The sequence below is a fragment of the Macrotis lagotis genome, chromosome X, assembly GCF_037893015.1.
Source record: "Macrotis lagotis isolate mMagLag1 chromosome X, bilby.v1.9.chrom.fasta, whole genome shotgun sequence".
NCBI lineage: Eukaryota > Metazoa > Chordata > Mammalia > Peramelemorphia > Peramelidae > Macrotis > Macrotis lagotis.
Window position 1 is genome coordinate 630811730 of NC_133666.1, and position 16813 is coordinate 630828542.

Genomic DNA, 16813 nt, shown 5'->3' on the forward strand with positions numbered 1-16813 from the left:
CTTAGAGAGTTTGAGTGACTTTCCTACAGAGAGAATCATTAAATATCTGGATCTGAAGTCAGGAAACATTCCTAAACATTAGAACTACTGGTGACCTGGTGAGCAAGCATTGATAATATGCTAACTTTGGTTCACTCTATGACGAGCACCAGAAATATGGAGAAAGGCGCTCACAGTCTAAGGGTTGGGGGAAAGGGCTGCCTTGGAAGGGAGGTCCCTGGATGAAGGGCTCTAAGGGGAAGCTGAAAGGTCTTCAAGGGGACTCCTGCTCAGGGAAAGCTGGGAATTAAGAAACCTCTTGGAATTTCTTCTGACTCCCCACTAATGAGCCAGACACCGGCACAAGCACCCTGACTCTGCTCTGCCTCACCCGTTCATCCGCTTCAGGTTCTGCTGAAGACCAATGCCTTTGGCCCAGGCGACCACTTTCTTCCTGAAGGAGGAGGCACTGGCACCGGCTTCCTTCATCTTTTCCTGCATCTTCTCCCAGACTCGAGGCACTCCCAGGAAGGCTGTGGGCCTCACCTCCCTTAATGTTCCAGGCAACGTGCCCTGAGCCAGACAAGAGAAGAGGAGGAGAATTGAGTATCTCTGATCCGAAGATGCTATGAGGTCCAAGTCTCAGGTTCAAGTGTCCTAGTGGTTGGAGAAATAGCACAAGATTTGCTCCCAACTTCATATCTTAACTTTGACCCTTACTGGCTGAGTCTCCTTGAACAAGTCCCAGGTTCTCTGCTTGCCTAATCAATAAGTAGATATCTTGGCCCTCAAGGGGTTTACATTCTAATGGGGAGGCATGCATAGAAGTATATCCTGAATACTGGTCCTCAGTTTCCCCAGCTATAAACTGAATGGATTGAGCTAGGTGATCACTAGACCCCTTCCACCTCAAAAACCTATGATTCAGACCCTTAACTTGCACAGAACAAAAATAAAACAATAAAAAAAAACCTCAAGGAAAATCCTCCTTCCCAGATTATCTGTCTCTAGAAACTTGTAAGATGCTGAACCATTCTTTCACCACAACTCCTCCCTGAGGAGTCCAGACCCTTGAATTTGTCCAGACTGAAGCAGACCCAGATCAGCCACCAGCTGGTAACATATCCTATCAAGTTACAGTTCTTAGGGCTCCTGAGGGGGTCAGTAACTTGCCCAAGGTCTCTACCAAGGACTACCAACATGTTTCCTAGCTAGGTCTGCAGCTATGAGGGAAGCTGGCCTTTGAAGCCCCAGGAGAAGGACTCAGCAAGGAAGCCACTGTGATCAGTGAAGACTAGTGGGAAACCCTCCAGGCTGAGGAAAGAGATTCAAGTTCTGGTCCCACCTCTGGCAAGGAGTCACCCTACAACTACAAGATGACCTTGAGAAATGCCTCTTCTCCTCTGATCTCTATTTCTCCTGCATAATTCCTAGCATTTATTTAGTGCTTAAAGGTTTGCAATGTTCTGTCTCCTGATCCTCACAATGCCCTGGGCCTCAAGAGAATGGAAGGCAGGTCAACAACTTCTCAGTAATTTACAGTCTTAGAGAGATGCCCAAGGCCCCATTAGGTCAAGGATTGGTCCAGAATCCCAGAGCCCGTAGACAGATGTCAGAGGCAAGATGGGCAACCCTGGCTTCCCTGAGGCTAGATTCTCTATCTATTGAGACCCAGTCACCTATCAGGAGCCTCAATGACAACAAGGCCTTCCAGGGATGTAATCAAATGTAATTCCTGGGTCCCAAAGGCAAGCACTGAGCTTCTTCAATGGTTCAAGGAGCTCATCCATGGAGGGGTATCCCACTCCCTCCAGACCCTATCACTGGGTCCCACCCAGCCAAGGCCACAGCCTGCTCCACAATAATCACTCAACAAGTATTTATTAATCATTTCCTAAAGGCTGGGGAGTCTAGATGGAGGTACAGTCGAACAGATAAGAGGGTTCCTTATGGGACTTTAACTAGGAGGGGAATCTTGATGACACAAGAGCATTCTCAAGAGAGGACCTGGGGAAAAGAGCCTCCCCACCTCCCATGAGTAGAGTTCCTCCACTTTCTAGCAGAGGCTAAGCTCCACTCCATGGGTGGAAGAGGGGAGATGTGCAATAATTCTTAACACAATAATTAACATTTGCTGAATTAAACTGTCTCATCAAACAATATGCTCCAATTTTCATTATTTTCTTATAAAATCTGCTCCCTATCCTTCCCCCCTTTGACCCAATCTCCAGATTTTTATATGCACTGGTAAGCCACCCCTGGGTTTATATTCTACCAGTGAGGAGGCTACATACAGTGACTAAGCTACTCTCCCAAGGTCACTCAGCTAAATAAGGGCAGAGTAAGGACCAGCACCCAAGTCTGGGGCTCTAACTATTCAGACATGTCTGTGCCTGACTCTTTGTAGTCCCATTTGGTGTTTTCTTGACAGTGATACTGGAGTGGTTTGCCATTTCCATATCATTTTACAGATGAAGAACTGAGGCAAATAGGCTTAAGAGACTAGCCCAGGAACACCCAGTTAGGTAAGTATATTGAGGCCAGATTTGAACTCTATTCTATTCTCCTCCAAATGATCCCATAAACATCACCATCCCCCCAGGGATCCTCCTTTCACTCCCTCCCTACCCTCCCAGCACTTTGGTTAAAAGGACTCTGGGTCCCCGCCACATCCTGGATCCCCTATCAGTATGAAGCTCTGTGGAAGGTCAGAACCAAGGAACAAGGTCTGAGCGTTCCCCCAGTCTTTAGCTCAAAGCAGAGTTAAGAGAAATGCTTACTGATTTAACATAAGGCCGCTGGATGAATGGAAGGTTCCAGTCGGCCAAGGAACCAACCGGTCAGTGGCCAGGTGGGCACCACATCCCTCCTAAGTACGAAAGTCAAATTAGGGTTGGCAAGTGAGGAAGAAGAAAAACACAGCAGCAGGAAAGATGCTGGGTTTGAAGTCAGACAGTTAGAGCTAGACAGAGCCAGATTAGAGATCATCAAGTCTAACTCCTTCATTTTACAGAAAAGGAAACTGAGGCCCAGAAAATTGAAACGGTTTGCCCAAAGTCCCACAAGATCTAAGTATTAGGGTCAGGCAATTGACTTCAAATCTGGTGCTCATGCATTCAGCTCAATCCACAAGAATGTATTTGGCTAACAATTATGGGGCAGGGTGACCGCAGGCCTGGAGTCAGGAAGATTCCTCTTCTTGAGTTCAAATCTGGCTTCAGACACTTACTCACTGAGTGACCCTGGGCAAGTCTCCTCACCCTGTTTGCCTCAGTTTTCTCATCTGTAAAAGGGACTGGAGAAGAAAATGGCAAACCACTCTGGTATCTTTGCCAAAAAAACCCCAAATGGGGTCACAAAGAGTCATAAGTGACTGAAATGGAAGAAAAAATAAGAAGAATAACAGGAGAGGTAATGTGGTGTAACAAAAAGAAAATCAGTCTCAAGAGTGAGGAAGTTCTTGGTTCTAATCTCATCTCATCTAACAAATACTAGTAACTTAACCTTTTGGTGTCTTTCAGACAACTAATTTGCAGAGTAGGTTTTGAAGAGTGTCTTCACTGAAATTTCCCTATATAGATCAAAGGTCAAAATTAAAAAAAAAACTTCAAAATGAACCACATTTATAAAATGCTTTAAAGTTTACATACAATTTTACATATGTAATTCTTGTTTTAAATTGCTCTCATATTGCTGAGTGAGATGAGCAGAACCAGCAAAACACTGTACACCCTAGGAGCAACATGGGGGCAATGATCAACCTTGATGAACTCGCTCATTCCATCAGTGCAACAATCAGGGACAATTATGGGCTGTCTGCGATGGAGAATACCATCTGTATCCAGAGAAAGAACTTCGGAGTTTGAACAAAGACCAAGGTCTATTACCTTAAATTTAGGGGGAAAAAAACCTGATATTTTATTGTCTGATCTTGCTATCTCTTATACTTTGTTTCTTCCTTAAGGATATGATGTCTCTCTCATCAGATTCAATTTGGATCAACATATGCCATGGAAACAATATAATGACTGACAAACTGCCTTCTGTGGGGTGTGGGGGGAGGGAAGTAAGATTAGGGGAAAAATGTAAAACTCAAAATAAATAAAATCTTTAATAAAAAATAATAAAATAAATGACTCATAGAGTTGATAGACACTATTACTATGTCTTTAAAAGTCAAGTGAAATGTAAACACAACGTAAATTGGCAGTTGAAAAATGTCTTACTATGAGATACTTCTTTGTATAGAATAATGGAGAGAAAATATTTTTAACTTTCGATTCACTATATAAGTTATGGAGAGAGACTATTAAAAGTGACTGCAGAGATGGGGAGGATAAATGTCTAAGTGCATATAAGACACTGACTTTTTTAATGTATTGATTTTCCTGATTTTTTCTCTTCTTCCTTTTTTTAAAAATTTATTTATTTTGAATTTTACAATTTTCCCCTAATCTCGCTTCCCTTCCCGCTACCACCACAGAAGGCAATTTGTCAGTCTTTACACTGTCTCTTCTTCCTTTTTAGGTGTTTTTTTTTTGCAAGGCAATAGGGTTAAGTGACTTGCCCAAGTCGGTGCCCTATCCACTGTGCCACCTAGCCTCCCCTCTTCTTCCTTTTAAAAGAAAAAATTCTTTCTTAAAAAGGATGAAAGCGATCTGAGCAAAATAAGGAGAGATGAGAAAGAAGTCTATCATAGAAATTCAGGCAATGCAAAAGCAAAAGATATCAGTTAAGATCTACTAATCTTTTAAAAAAAGACACGACAAATTTTGACAAATGTTTTACCTGCAATTGGAAAAATAAACTATTTAAAAAAAACATATAAATGCAAAAAATAGGGATGATAGCTTAAGAGAAGCTCAAGATATTATTCCTGTCATGGCTGATAAGAGGCTAAAGAAGACAGAAAGGAAAAATAAGAAGATTTTTTTTTCCCAATGAAGTTGTTTTCGCCTTTATCGTTTAATGAGAACTTCTTAAAACAGATTTTACTTGGTATATATTGAGAAAATGTAATGTGGGGGTGGGGCAGTGAGGTGGCACAATGGATAGAGAACCATCTCTGGAGTCAGGAGTACCTGAGTTCAAATCCAGCCTCAGACACTTAATAATTACCTAGCTGTTTGGCCTTAGGCAAGCTACTTAAAACCATTTGCCTTGCAAAAAAGAAAATTTTTTAAAAATCCACAAAAAAAAGAAAACCTAATGAGGACTGAGTTTTTACAAGGGAAGAGAAATAAAATAGTGTTAATAGGGAGTTTATAAAATTTATTAATAAAAGGTATGGAAGTCAGTGATTTTAATATGTATTGAAACATAAGAAATTAAATCATTCACTCTATAAAGGGAAAAAAAATCACCATTGGGAAAAATAGGTTTTCTCCAGTTCATTAAAAATTAATATTTAGTGAACTGGGATAGGGGCTCAAACTAATTAATGAAAAATTACAATTTTATCAGTGAAAAAGAAAATACCAAAATAAATTTTAATAAACAAGTTTTAAAAAATAAAGTGTTAGAATAAGGGGTGACAATCAAGTTAGCTTTGGTTGACCTTCTTGTTCATTCATGACTGGCATCTGAACCTGACAACAAGCTTATCAGGTAAGGACTTTTATTATCATCCTCATATTACAGCTGAGAAAACTGATCATTCCTGATTTCAAGTCTAGCACTTGGAATAATGAAGAGAGTGCTTAACTTGAATCAGTAAGACCACAGTTCAAATCCTAAACAGACATGGAAAAGTTATTTGACTCTGATCAAGTCATTTCATCCCTCTCAGCCTCAGTTTATATATCTATAAAACGGGAATAAGAAAATCTCCCTCCCACAGATAGTTGTGAGGCTCAAATAGGATAGTTTATGGGAAATTTTTGGCACTTGTAGCACTTTATAGATTCTATTACTGTTCTCACTGCTGCTGCCCACCATACTCCAGGAGCTGGGATTCAAGGACAAAACCAATCAGCTCTTGCCTTCTTGGAGCTTATATTTGATATTTCCATTTTTCCATACTACTTAACCACAAACATCAAAGTCAGACAAAAATAAGGTGGAGAGGGAAGAACAGACTTCCAGAATCAGAAACTGTTGAAGCCACCTGATTCTCAGTAGCCATGTGACCCTGGCAAGACACTTAATCTCCAAGTCTCAGTTTCCTCGTATGTAAAATGAAGATAATCCCTCTTACCTCACAGAGTGTCACAGACAAGGAGTTTCTAAAGCTTCAGAGATCATAGAAATGAGAGCCGCTATTAAGAGAACAGCCATGGCAAGGGGCAAGAAGAGCTACCATCAACAGGATGGCATCAGGCACCCACCCTGTCAGTTACAAAGCCAGGCATTTTCTCTTGAGCCCACAATCAAACAATGGGGTGACAGTGACCCAGATGGCACTCTGGACTTTCCTACCTTGAGCGCATCAGGCTGAGCAAAGTATGTGGTCCCCCCAATCTTCATGGGTAACCAGATGTCCATCATCTGGGCAGCAATGTGACTGAGGGGGAGGTAGCTCACCACAATCTCCTGCTGGGATGGGGGTGAATTCAACGTGAGACTACTTGTTGCCATTCCTGATGTCCATGTGATCTGAAAGACAGTCACTTCTTGTAGACAAGAGGCAGGCAGGTCAGTAACCCAAGCAGAAGCTCCCGCACCTTCCCCCTGACTTCCCCCTGACTAGCATCACTATTGTTTCCCTGGCTTATAGACCATAGGCTCCTTGAAGGCAGGGATTAGCTACTTCGTTTCTACCTCCCCTACTATGCCCATCACAAGACAAGCAGCTTGATAAATGTCTAAAGAACCAAAACATCCCAGGTTTCAACCAATATTTACTAAATCAATCATCAGCTTCTAGGTTGGAGTAGAAATTGGAGTATATTTCAAAGTCATAAAGCCTCAACCATAGCAATTACCCAAGATAGGAGTACAAGGAGTATTAACCCCATTTAACAAAGGAGTACACTGAGGCTCAGGGCCACTAAGGGCTGCCAAATGATTGGTTGCTATTCTCAGTTTTCAATGAGGAACAAAATAACATCAATCTTCGGGGGCAAGGTTCAGGGAATCTGCCCGTGGCTGGTCAGACCAATAGGAGCTGGGAAGACTCTAGCACAGGTCGGGCACCAACAGGCCATGTGAACATTTGGAAAGGAGATGATTAAATCTGCACCTCTTGTGTTTCCTTTGAGCTGCAACAATTCTGTTTGGCTCATAGAGTATAGGGCCAACATTCAAATATGTATGATCCTAAGGACTATAAATATGACAGTACCAGTCCAGTGGCACTGGGACCAGAGAAAGGCCATTCTCTGTGGAGAAAGTCTGGGCCACAATTAAACTGAATTAAATAGAAAATATCAAGTGCATTGTATTGTCCTAGGAATTAATGGCAAATCCCTGACCCATAAAGTAAGCAAACCCTTGCCTTCAATCAGCAGTGTTAAAAACATGCCCCCCCATCACCCAAAGATCTTCAGAATCTGAGAATAATAGGAGACAATGGTTGCAAAAATAACAAATTGGACTCAGTTCCCCAGAGATTAACTATGGTTCTCCACCATCCAAGAGTGACTTTCAGGGCTGCCAAGCTGAGTTTCCATGTTAACATGAGTAATAAAAGAATCTGAGAACTGGAAGGGATGCCCTCTGCAATATACTTGATAAGGGGTCTCTGCAGGCACCCTCAAAAGACAGGGGCTCCCTAGCCTCTGAGGCAAACGGTTCCACAGATTCTCAATAGGCACTGGGAGAGCTGGCATGCCCTGACATCACCTTCTACAGAGCTGAGATAGGGAAGAGAAAGACACTCACATTATCATGACTGAGCATCACCCCCTTAGGCTGTCCGGTGGTCCCCGAGGTATAGATCAATGTGCAGCACTGGTTGGGCTTCTGGGAATCAATGATTTCTTCCAGCATGCTATCAGGCACACTCTCCCCCAAGGTAATGAATTCCTTCCACTGTACCAGGAGAGGGGAGGGCAAACAGAGAGGTGAGAGACTCAATATTATCATGGCTCTAAAAGACTCAAAAAAGGTAGATTAATTGGATTCTCCAGGGAAACTGAGGCACTTGGTTCCTGGGCTTCCTGAAAGTCACTTCTGACCCTCCAGCGCAGAGCACCACCTTCCAGACTCAGACAAATTCCCTACAGCTCACAAAGTCCAGGAACCTTTCTTTTTTGGGGGAGGGGGAATGTTATTTTTTCCCTATTACATGCAAAAGAGCTTTCAACATTCAATTTTTGTAAGCTTTTGGGTTTCACATTTTTCTCCTTCCCTCCCTTCCCTTCCCTCTCCCCACCCCATGATGGTGAGTAGTCTGATATAGGTTACAATCATGTTTAATATATTTCTATATTAGTCATGTTGTGAAAAAAAAGAATCAGAACTAAAGGGGAAAAATGAGAAAAAGAAAAAACAAACAAAACAGGTTTTAAAAAGTGAAAATAGTATGCTTTGGTTTGCATTCAGACTCCAAAAGTTTTCTCTAGATGTGGATGGCATAAGGAGCCCTTCTTCACCAGGATTCTAAGTGAGTGAGTCCCTGAAGGGCCTCTCAGTGTGTTCCAAACCTTTCCCCAAGCCCCAGAGCCATCTCTAGCCATCTTCAAAGTCCAGTACTACATTCCAGTCAAGTTCAAAGATCTTTGATGCCACTCATCTGTTGTCCATAGGGGTCCTGCTCACCCCACCCCCATTCCCAACAACCACCCCATGAAGCTCACACTTACGGAATAAATGTCTGGCATGTTCTCTTTGATTACTCCTCTGTACTGGATAATTGCTTTCAGGTAACTTAATTTCTCCTTAACCTGAAAAGGAATTTGACAGGTTCTCAATATCAAAGTCAGAGGGTCACAGGATCTAAAGCCAAGAGATTGAGGCCAAGAAATGTGATGATGCTGGTGATAAAAAGTAGAGCTTATAACCCTGAAAGAGGATCCTATAATCTCTCAATGGTCTCTTCTAGACAAGGAACTCATTACCTCCCCTTTCTAGTAAGTGCTCCCTTATACTGAGACAGAATTGTGCTACCTCTCCCTCCTAGCCCCAATTTCATTGGTCCAGACTTCCTATCTCAGGACACTTTCCCTTTACCCCCATCACTCCTTCATGTAACTGAAGACACATTCTACCCTATTGCCACTCCCAACTTCTCACTTTTCCAAGTACAACCATCTTTGTTGACTCTGATCTGTCCCATATTCATGATGCCAAGGCCCTAGCTGGCCCTCAGATATCCCCTACTAGGAGGCTCTGGCAAGCACAGAATCCAGGGCTAAATAAAACACTTATAGAAATGCTGCTGCTGCTGCTCCTGCTGCTGCTGCTGCTGCCTACAAGCCTGACCCAGTAAGATTTCTCTCCATTTCAAGTGATGAGTCACTTCCTCCCTCTTTTCCTCCTCTAAATAACAATCAATCCTTCCATGAGTATTTATTAAGTGTCCTACTATATGCTAGCACACTGGGTGCTGGGGCCCCAAAGTCAACAATAAAAAATCCCTACCTTCAAGCAGCTCATACATAGACTCTGCTACAGGTTAAATATTTCATTGACAGCAACATCTTCAAGGATAGTGAATTCTGGGGTGATAGGGGAAATAACCCTGGCATTCACAGGACAAATCCTTAAGCCATATTTGTTGTACTGGTTTCTGGGGGAGGGGGACCCTTAAGCATTTATAGTTGTTTTCTTTATCTCCTCACCCTCCAGAGAGAGAGCAGGGAGAACTCAAGTTCTCTCCAGTCTAGTAGCTAAGTGGAATGAAGAATTCTGGGCTTAGGATCAGAAGACCTAGGTTTGAATTGTTTCTGCAGCCAACTAGCTCTGTGACTGGTGCCAGTGGACAGGCCTCTGTTTCCTCATCCACAGACCAGATGGCCTAAAGGACTCTTCAGGGGTTTCTGCAACCCTGTGGGTTCACAAGATTGGGAGCAGAGCATTCGAAACTGTCCAAAAATCAATGAATGGCTCAGTACATCTGGACGAATGATCATGGCCCAGAGGGCACTGGACAGAACAAGCAATTCCAGGTCAAGGCAACAGTCCTCTGGTATAAAAGATGCCAGCTTCCTAGGGGGCCAGGAGAACGTCAGACAGGAAGGACTAGTTACCTACCTGGAAATGACTAAGTTATGCCCAAGGTGAGGAAAAAAGATACACGATATTAAAATTCTCCAAGGACCACAGCTGAACCTCATGATGACACTATTTGGTGGTTATCAACCTCTATGATCATTCCCATTTCACAGCTGTGCCAAGGTTGACCCGTCAAGAAGTGCTTACTATGAATCAGAAACTGTGCTAATTTCTGGGGGATACAAAGAAAGACAAAAATAAAGTCTCTGCCCTCAAGGAGCTTCCAATCTAATGGGAGAGATGACATACCAACAGCTATAAGCAAAAAAGACATATAGGTATATGAAATATGTACATAATCTCAAAGAGGAGGTAATAGAAGTGTCTAGGAAGATGGGGAAGAAGAGGTTGAAGGAAAGACCTCTTCCAGAAGGTGGAGTTGAGTCTGGAAGGAAGTCCAGAGGTATAGGTGATGAGGCAAGAGTATTCAAGGTGTGGGGAGGATAGCCACCAAGTTGGAAACAGAGGTTCAAAGAAACCATGGAGGCCGGGGTCACTGCATTGTAAAGTACAGGATAGGGAATGTGGAGTTAAAAAGTCTAGGAAGGGGCCACTAGGTGGTGTAGTGGATAGAGCACCAGCCCTGGAGTCAGTAGTACCTGAGTTCAAATCTGGCATCAGACACTTAATAATTACCTAGCTGTGTGGCCTTGGGCAAGCCACCTAACCCCATTGCCTTGCAAAAACCTAAAAACAAAAAAGTCTAGGAAGGTAGGAAGATGCCAGGTTATAACAAACTTTAAAGAGTATTTTATATATGATGTATGATGAAAGAGTTGGCCACAGGAGTTTTTGAGTAGGAAGATTATGACTGGTCCATGGCCAAAAAGCTAGTTAAATGTGAGTTGAAACTGAAATCCAAGACTGATTCCAGACCCCCGGTTCTACCCTCTATCTTCTGGGCCTTGCTGCCTCATTACAGATTACTCAGTTTGAAAGTAGGCAGCTTTCTTTTGCACATATATTCCCCTGGTGAATTGTTTCTGAATTTATGTATTTTCACTGAAAATCTTCCAAGCACAGAGTTAGAAGGGATCTCTTGTTGTTCATTCATTTCAATAGTATCCAACTCTGTGATCCCACTTGGAGTTTTCCTAGCAAGGTTACCGGAATCATTTGCCATTTCCTCCTCCAACTCATTGAACAGATGAGGAAACTGAGGTAAAGAGGGGAAAAGTGACTTGCCCAGGGTCACATAGCCAGGAAGCCATGCTTCCTGCTGATGTCAGAACTAGAACACAAACAGGCAGAGATGGAAAGGATGACATCAGTACTGGGAAGATCAGGGTTAGGAGGGAACTGTAATCACAGAATTATGGCTCTAGAGTTGAAAAAAAACTTTAGAGATCATCTAAGGCCCTGGGAGAGGAAGGGATTTTAAGTTGATGTTGCTGTTCTTGTTTGACCTTGTTCTAGAAGGCCAAGTTATCTGGGAGGTGATGCCAAGACATAAAAGTGAACTAGATTTAAGTGAAAGAGAGCTGTTCAAAGTCACCAGCCTCTCTCCTCTAGAGCAATCTGGGTCTAGGGGCAGATATGGATCAGGACAACTAGAGGTGGCCCTGGATGCAGAAGGAGACCTCACCCTTTCTAAGCTAAGATCTTTAACAGGTCTCAGTTTGCTTGAGGCAACAACCACTGAGTGATTAAGGCTAGTTAAGAAATGAGATAGAAAATGGGCTAAAGCATGATCAAAGTAAGAATAGGATCACTTGCTTTTCAAGGAAGATAAAATAATCATATCAGACAGTAGGAAGAAAGCAAAACTACTTATCCCTAATTTGCTTCAGTTTGCTTTTCTTTTTTTTCCTTAGGTTTTTTTGTTGTTGTTGTTGGTTTTTTTTGCAGGGCAAATGGGGTTAAGTGGCTTGCCCAAGGCCACACAGCTAGGTAATTATTAAGTGTCTGAGACCGGATTTGAACCCAGGTACTCCTGACTCCAGGGCCCGTGCTTTATCCATTGCACCACCTAGCCACCCCTTCAGTTTGCTTTTCAGAGAAAGAATGATCCCAGGTCTGGGAAGGACAGAAAGAAAAGGTTAACAAATAGTTGAAATAGAAGATCAGTAAGAAGAAAGAAACCCTTGATGAATCTGGTGAACCTCACATCTCAGAATATTGGGAGGACTGACATGTCAGTGCTAAGCTCTAAAAAAAATATCTTAAAACAGAAAAAAGTGGCTCAGAGTCAACAGACACAAAACTGTTCCTTTTCCTAAGAGATCAGAATCTTCAAACTAAGAACTCCAGTTGGTAGCAAAATCCTAGAATGTAATACTAAAGAATGTTTAGTGAGAAAGAGTAGCTCATGTTTCTATAGCATTTTAGTGGCTGCAAAATACCATCCTTACAACAACCCCCTTGAGACTTAAGGTAGTGTAAATATTAGTCTCATTTTTATATGAAAAAACTAAAGATTTGAGTGCTTAATGAGTTGTCTATAACAACAGAGCTAGAATCTTTAGGAGGTGGAATTTAAACTCAGTTCTTCCAAATCCAATACTCTAGCCATTATACCAGACTTCCCTCTCTCTGGCAATTAATTAGCACCAACATGGCTACATTCAGAAAAAAAAAACATACCAGACAAACCTCATTTCACTTTTCAACAGGATTACCAGACTGGTAGATCAAATAACATTTATTAACTGTGTGATCCTGGGTAAGTTTCTTAACCCTGTTTGCCTCAGCTTCCTCAACTATAAAATGAACCAGAGAAGGAAATGACAAATCATCATATTTGCCAAATGGGGTCATGAAGAGTCAGATATGACTAAAAGGACTCACTAAGATTAGGGAAAAAAAAAAAAGCTATGGTCAGAGAAGAGTAGACCTGGATTTCAGTGAAGCATTTGAGAAAAAATTTTTGTTTCCTTGTGTATCCTTGTGTCTCTATAATTTGGCCCTTTGCATGCCAGGTACTCCAACCCAACCAGGCTGATTGCTTGTCTGTATCTCCCATGTACCCGTAGTTTATTTACATTCTCTCTCTCTCTCAAAATCTATGCATAACAAGAAGCCAGGAGAGGTTGCAAACTTGTTGGGTGACAGGACAAAATCCAAAATGAGAAAGGTTGGATACAATGGGACAAATCTAATAAATTCTGAGATTAAAAGGGAGTCTAATTCGGCTTCAGAGAAGGAGGAGGTGGGGCCAACAAGAGGCCACTGGAAGAAGGATCTAGATGTGGTGACAATAGACTCAAAATGACTCAGGAGTGAGATGTGAGTACCAAAAAAACAAAACACTAATGTGACTTTAGGTGGTCCTGAGATGTACAATATCCAGAATGAAGAAAATGGTAATCCAGCACCTCACTAACCTCAACAATCACCCAGCCCATTCTCTGCCTTGACTAGATCACACCTGAAGTTATGTATTCAGGTCTAAGTCCCATATTTTAGGAAAGAGAGATAATCTGGAATACATGTAAGAGGAGGGAAATTAAAATAGTAAAAAAGCCCAGAGAATAGGCTACAAGGAAGACTGGGTTGGTGGAATTGATATCTGGCCTGGAAAAGTGAAAAGGGGTATATGATGGCTGTCTTCAATTATCTGTTTGTTGGTTGATTTTTTTAAAGCAATGGGATCAAGTCATTTGCCCAAGGTCACACAGCTAAGTAACTATTAAGTGTGAGGTCACATTTGAACTCAGGTCCTTCTGATTCCAGGGCCATTGCACCACCCAGTTGCCCCTGTCTTCAAATTATCTGAAGGGCTGTTGTGAGGAAGAGGTGTAAAACTCATTCTGTTTGACCCTAGAGGACAGAACCTAATTGCTGTGGGTGGAAAGCTGTAGGCCTGATGGAAGGTCTAATAAATAAGCCAGATTCCAAAAAACGGCCTGGGTTGTTTTAGGAGGTAGTTTCAAGAAAAAGGTGGTTGGGCCATTGGTAATTAATGTTGTAGAGGAGAATCTTGTTCAAGTATGGTTGGGGGGCCACTAGGTGGTTTTGCAGTCTGGAATGGAATACCAACTCCTCTATTTGGTATAGCTCTCCCTGCTCCCATCTTACATCTCTTAGTTTCCCTGGCTTCCTTCCAAGGTCAAGCGAGTCCTACCTTCCTAGCTCCTAAGGCCTTTCCTAACTTCTGCCACCTCCATCCCAGCCACTAGTACTGCCTCCCATCGAAAGGGGAAAAAAAAACTGTCTCATATTCACTTTGCATATTTTGTACATATATGGGTCTGTGTTGTTTCTCTGATATAATGTTAAGGTCCATGGGAGGAGGGACTGCTTGATTTTTGTCTGTCCTCAGGGACTAGCATCTAGCAGATGCTTAATAAATGCATTGCACAATTATTGAATAATTGATGTTGTTGAGAAGATTTTCATTCTGATCCTGGTTGGGGCAAGTTGTTCTAGGATCTTATGTGAAGCAGTAGCATAGACATTGGATGATGCTTTACTGTTTATTAGTTCTGGTCTGTATTAATCATAAGCCTTCCCATCTTGGGGATAGTCAAGCAAACACTACCTTCCCTTTGAGAATGCTATAACAGGAGAGTATTTAGTTGTAAGGAGTTAGAAAAATATGGGATGGTGTTGTTAGAGGAACCAAAGACTCCTACTAATAGGAATTTACTTTAGGTGAAACCGAGCAACCAGCTGAACCAGGGATGTGCTTTTGAGTCTCCTGAAAGCACTCCAACTCAAGAGTTTATGGGTCTCCTGAACTCCAATCCAGAGTTCTTGTCCCTATAGCCCACTGACACTCAGTTCCCGTTTGGGAGAGGTCAGAATCTCTGAGGGGACTCAAAAGTCACTGAGCAAAGTCGATAGTGTCAGAAGCAAGGTTGGTTTCTGGTTACCTGGAGAATCTTCTGTAACTGCATATTGTTTTCCACCACCAAGATATTTATCTTTGAGTGGTTAATGACGTACTCACAAGCCTCAGGAGAATTGGTGGTATAAATGCCAACAGCCAATCCCCTGTGAGGAAAACACAAAAAGGTCCTTAGAATGGGTAAAGTCAGTACTTGCCCACTCTTCTCTTGAACCCTGAGGAGAGTATTTATCTTGAAATTATACCATCTTGAAGTTGAGTTACTTTACCCCCAAAGGAGGAAATTCTATTTGTGTGATTATAGTTGTACTGTGTGACAGCAATTATATTAAAACTTGTCCAACTAAAAAGGGGGAAGGGGAGAGGAATTCTTATCAAAGTAGACAAAAGACAGAAACAAACCATTAAGCCCCCCCCCCACAAACACACATGCATATATATATATATATATGCATATATAAATATATAAATACACACACACACACACACACACACACACACACACACCCAATAACTACCTGGATTCCAATTCTGCCTCTCACTACTTATGTGAACCTGGGCAACTTATTCATTTTCTCTCAGTCTCTGTTTCTCCATCTGTAAAGTGAACTAAATGGTCTTCTGGCTCTATATCTATGAACCTATGAAATTATAACTTAAAAAATGCTCAAATTTGCTAACAGAGAATCAAAGTTAATTCAGTTTGAGATATCATCCCAACCCACCCATAAAAATGACCAAGATGGAAAGATTCAGTGTTGATTGGGCTGTGGGAAAATAGGAATGGTTATTCACAGCTAGTGGAGCTGTACATTGTTCCAACTGTTCTGGAAAACAATGTGAAATTCTAGATGAAAAACATTGTTCCTATCTTTGACCCAATGGTCCCACTATTAAGGAATTTCATGGAGGTTACTGACAAGGAAAAAACCCCTCTTGGTACAGTCAAATTAACACTACCTTGTACTCAAAGGTTAGAGTATGAGTGAACAAAAAACAAGGTGTGTGAATGTAAGGGACTGCTACTCTACCATAAGGAACAAATGTAAAAAAAATTTTAAAAGTGGGAAGACTTACATCAAAGAATTGTAAAAAAAAAAAACCCTACATACATAGTGCCAATTATAGAAAATTTATATCAAAGAACAGGAACAAAACAGATTTTAAAAATAGTATGAACAATAATTAAAATAAAAGTGTACAACTTTGTTTAAACAAACAGTAAACTACCTTATTGTAAGGTCTGCATGATTACTCTTTAGATTGTTTTGCTAAACAGTTCTCGGGAACTTTGACTTTGTCCAGTTTTATAAATGTGTCATAATAAAATGTTTTAATAAAAATTTTTGCATTACTATCTACAAAATTATTCATAGCAATTTTATATATAATAGCAAAAAATGAAGTTCTCTGCGTGTGTGTGTGTGTGTGTGTGTGTGTGCGTGTGTAAAATGATTGGGGAGGTGTTGGATGAATAAGTTAGATACTTATAGAATCTGATCAGAAATCATTCTGATAGAACACATGCTTTGTGGAGTCATTAATTTAATTGCTAGGAAGAGAACCTTAAAGTTTAATTATCAGACCTCCCTTCTCCTCCTTCCAAAAGAGTTATCTGTTCAAAGATTTTTATTAGTCATATTATTTGTGACAACAGAGTAATGGTGAAATAAAAAAAATACAATATAAAGATGCATGGAAAGGTCTTTATGAAATAATTCAGAGTGGAAAAAAAGCAGTCAGAAGAATGAAGTCCACATTACTTATGACCACATGAGAGACAGAGAAGACTGAGAGGGAAAAAATTCTGATAGACTTAAGAGTGACTAAAATGCCACAAACTTTTGTATGCTGAAATTAATTTAAATATAAATCATCACCAAGCACTGA

General features: G+C 41.3%; 1 protein-coding gene across 6 annotated transcripts in view; it reads right to left on the bottom strand.

The window, feature by feature from the left end:
- LOC141500545 (long-chain-fatty-acid--CoA ligase ACSBG2-like) overlaps window positions 1-16813 on the bottom strand; it is a 60814-nt gene that overhangs the window by 8943 nt on the left and 35058 nt on the right. For all 6 annotated transcript variants that reach the window (XM_074203769.1, XM_074203770.1, XM_074203771.1 and 3 more), the window contains 5 exons: window positions 14949-15069; window positions 8724-8804; window positions 7801-7950; window positions 6397-6573; window positions 371-552 (listed from right to left, as the gene is read on the bottom strand). In XM_074203769.1, the coding sequence (XP_074059870.1) occupies window positions 371-552; window positions 6397-6573; window positions 7801-7950; window positions 8724-8804; window positions 14949-15069 (711 nt within the window). The remainder of the gene's footprint in view (window positions 1-370; window positions 553-6396; window positions 6574-7800; window positions 7951-8723; window positions 8805-14948; window positions 15070-16813) is intronic.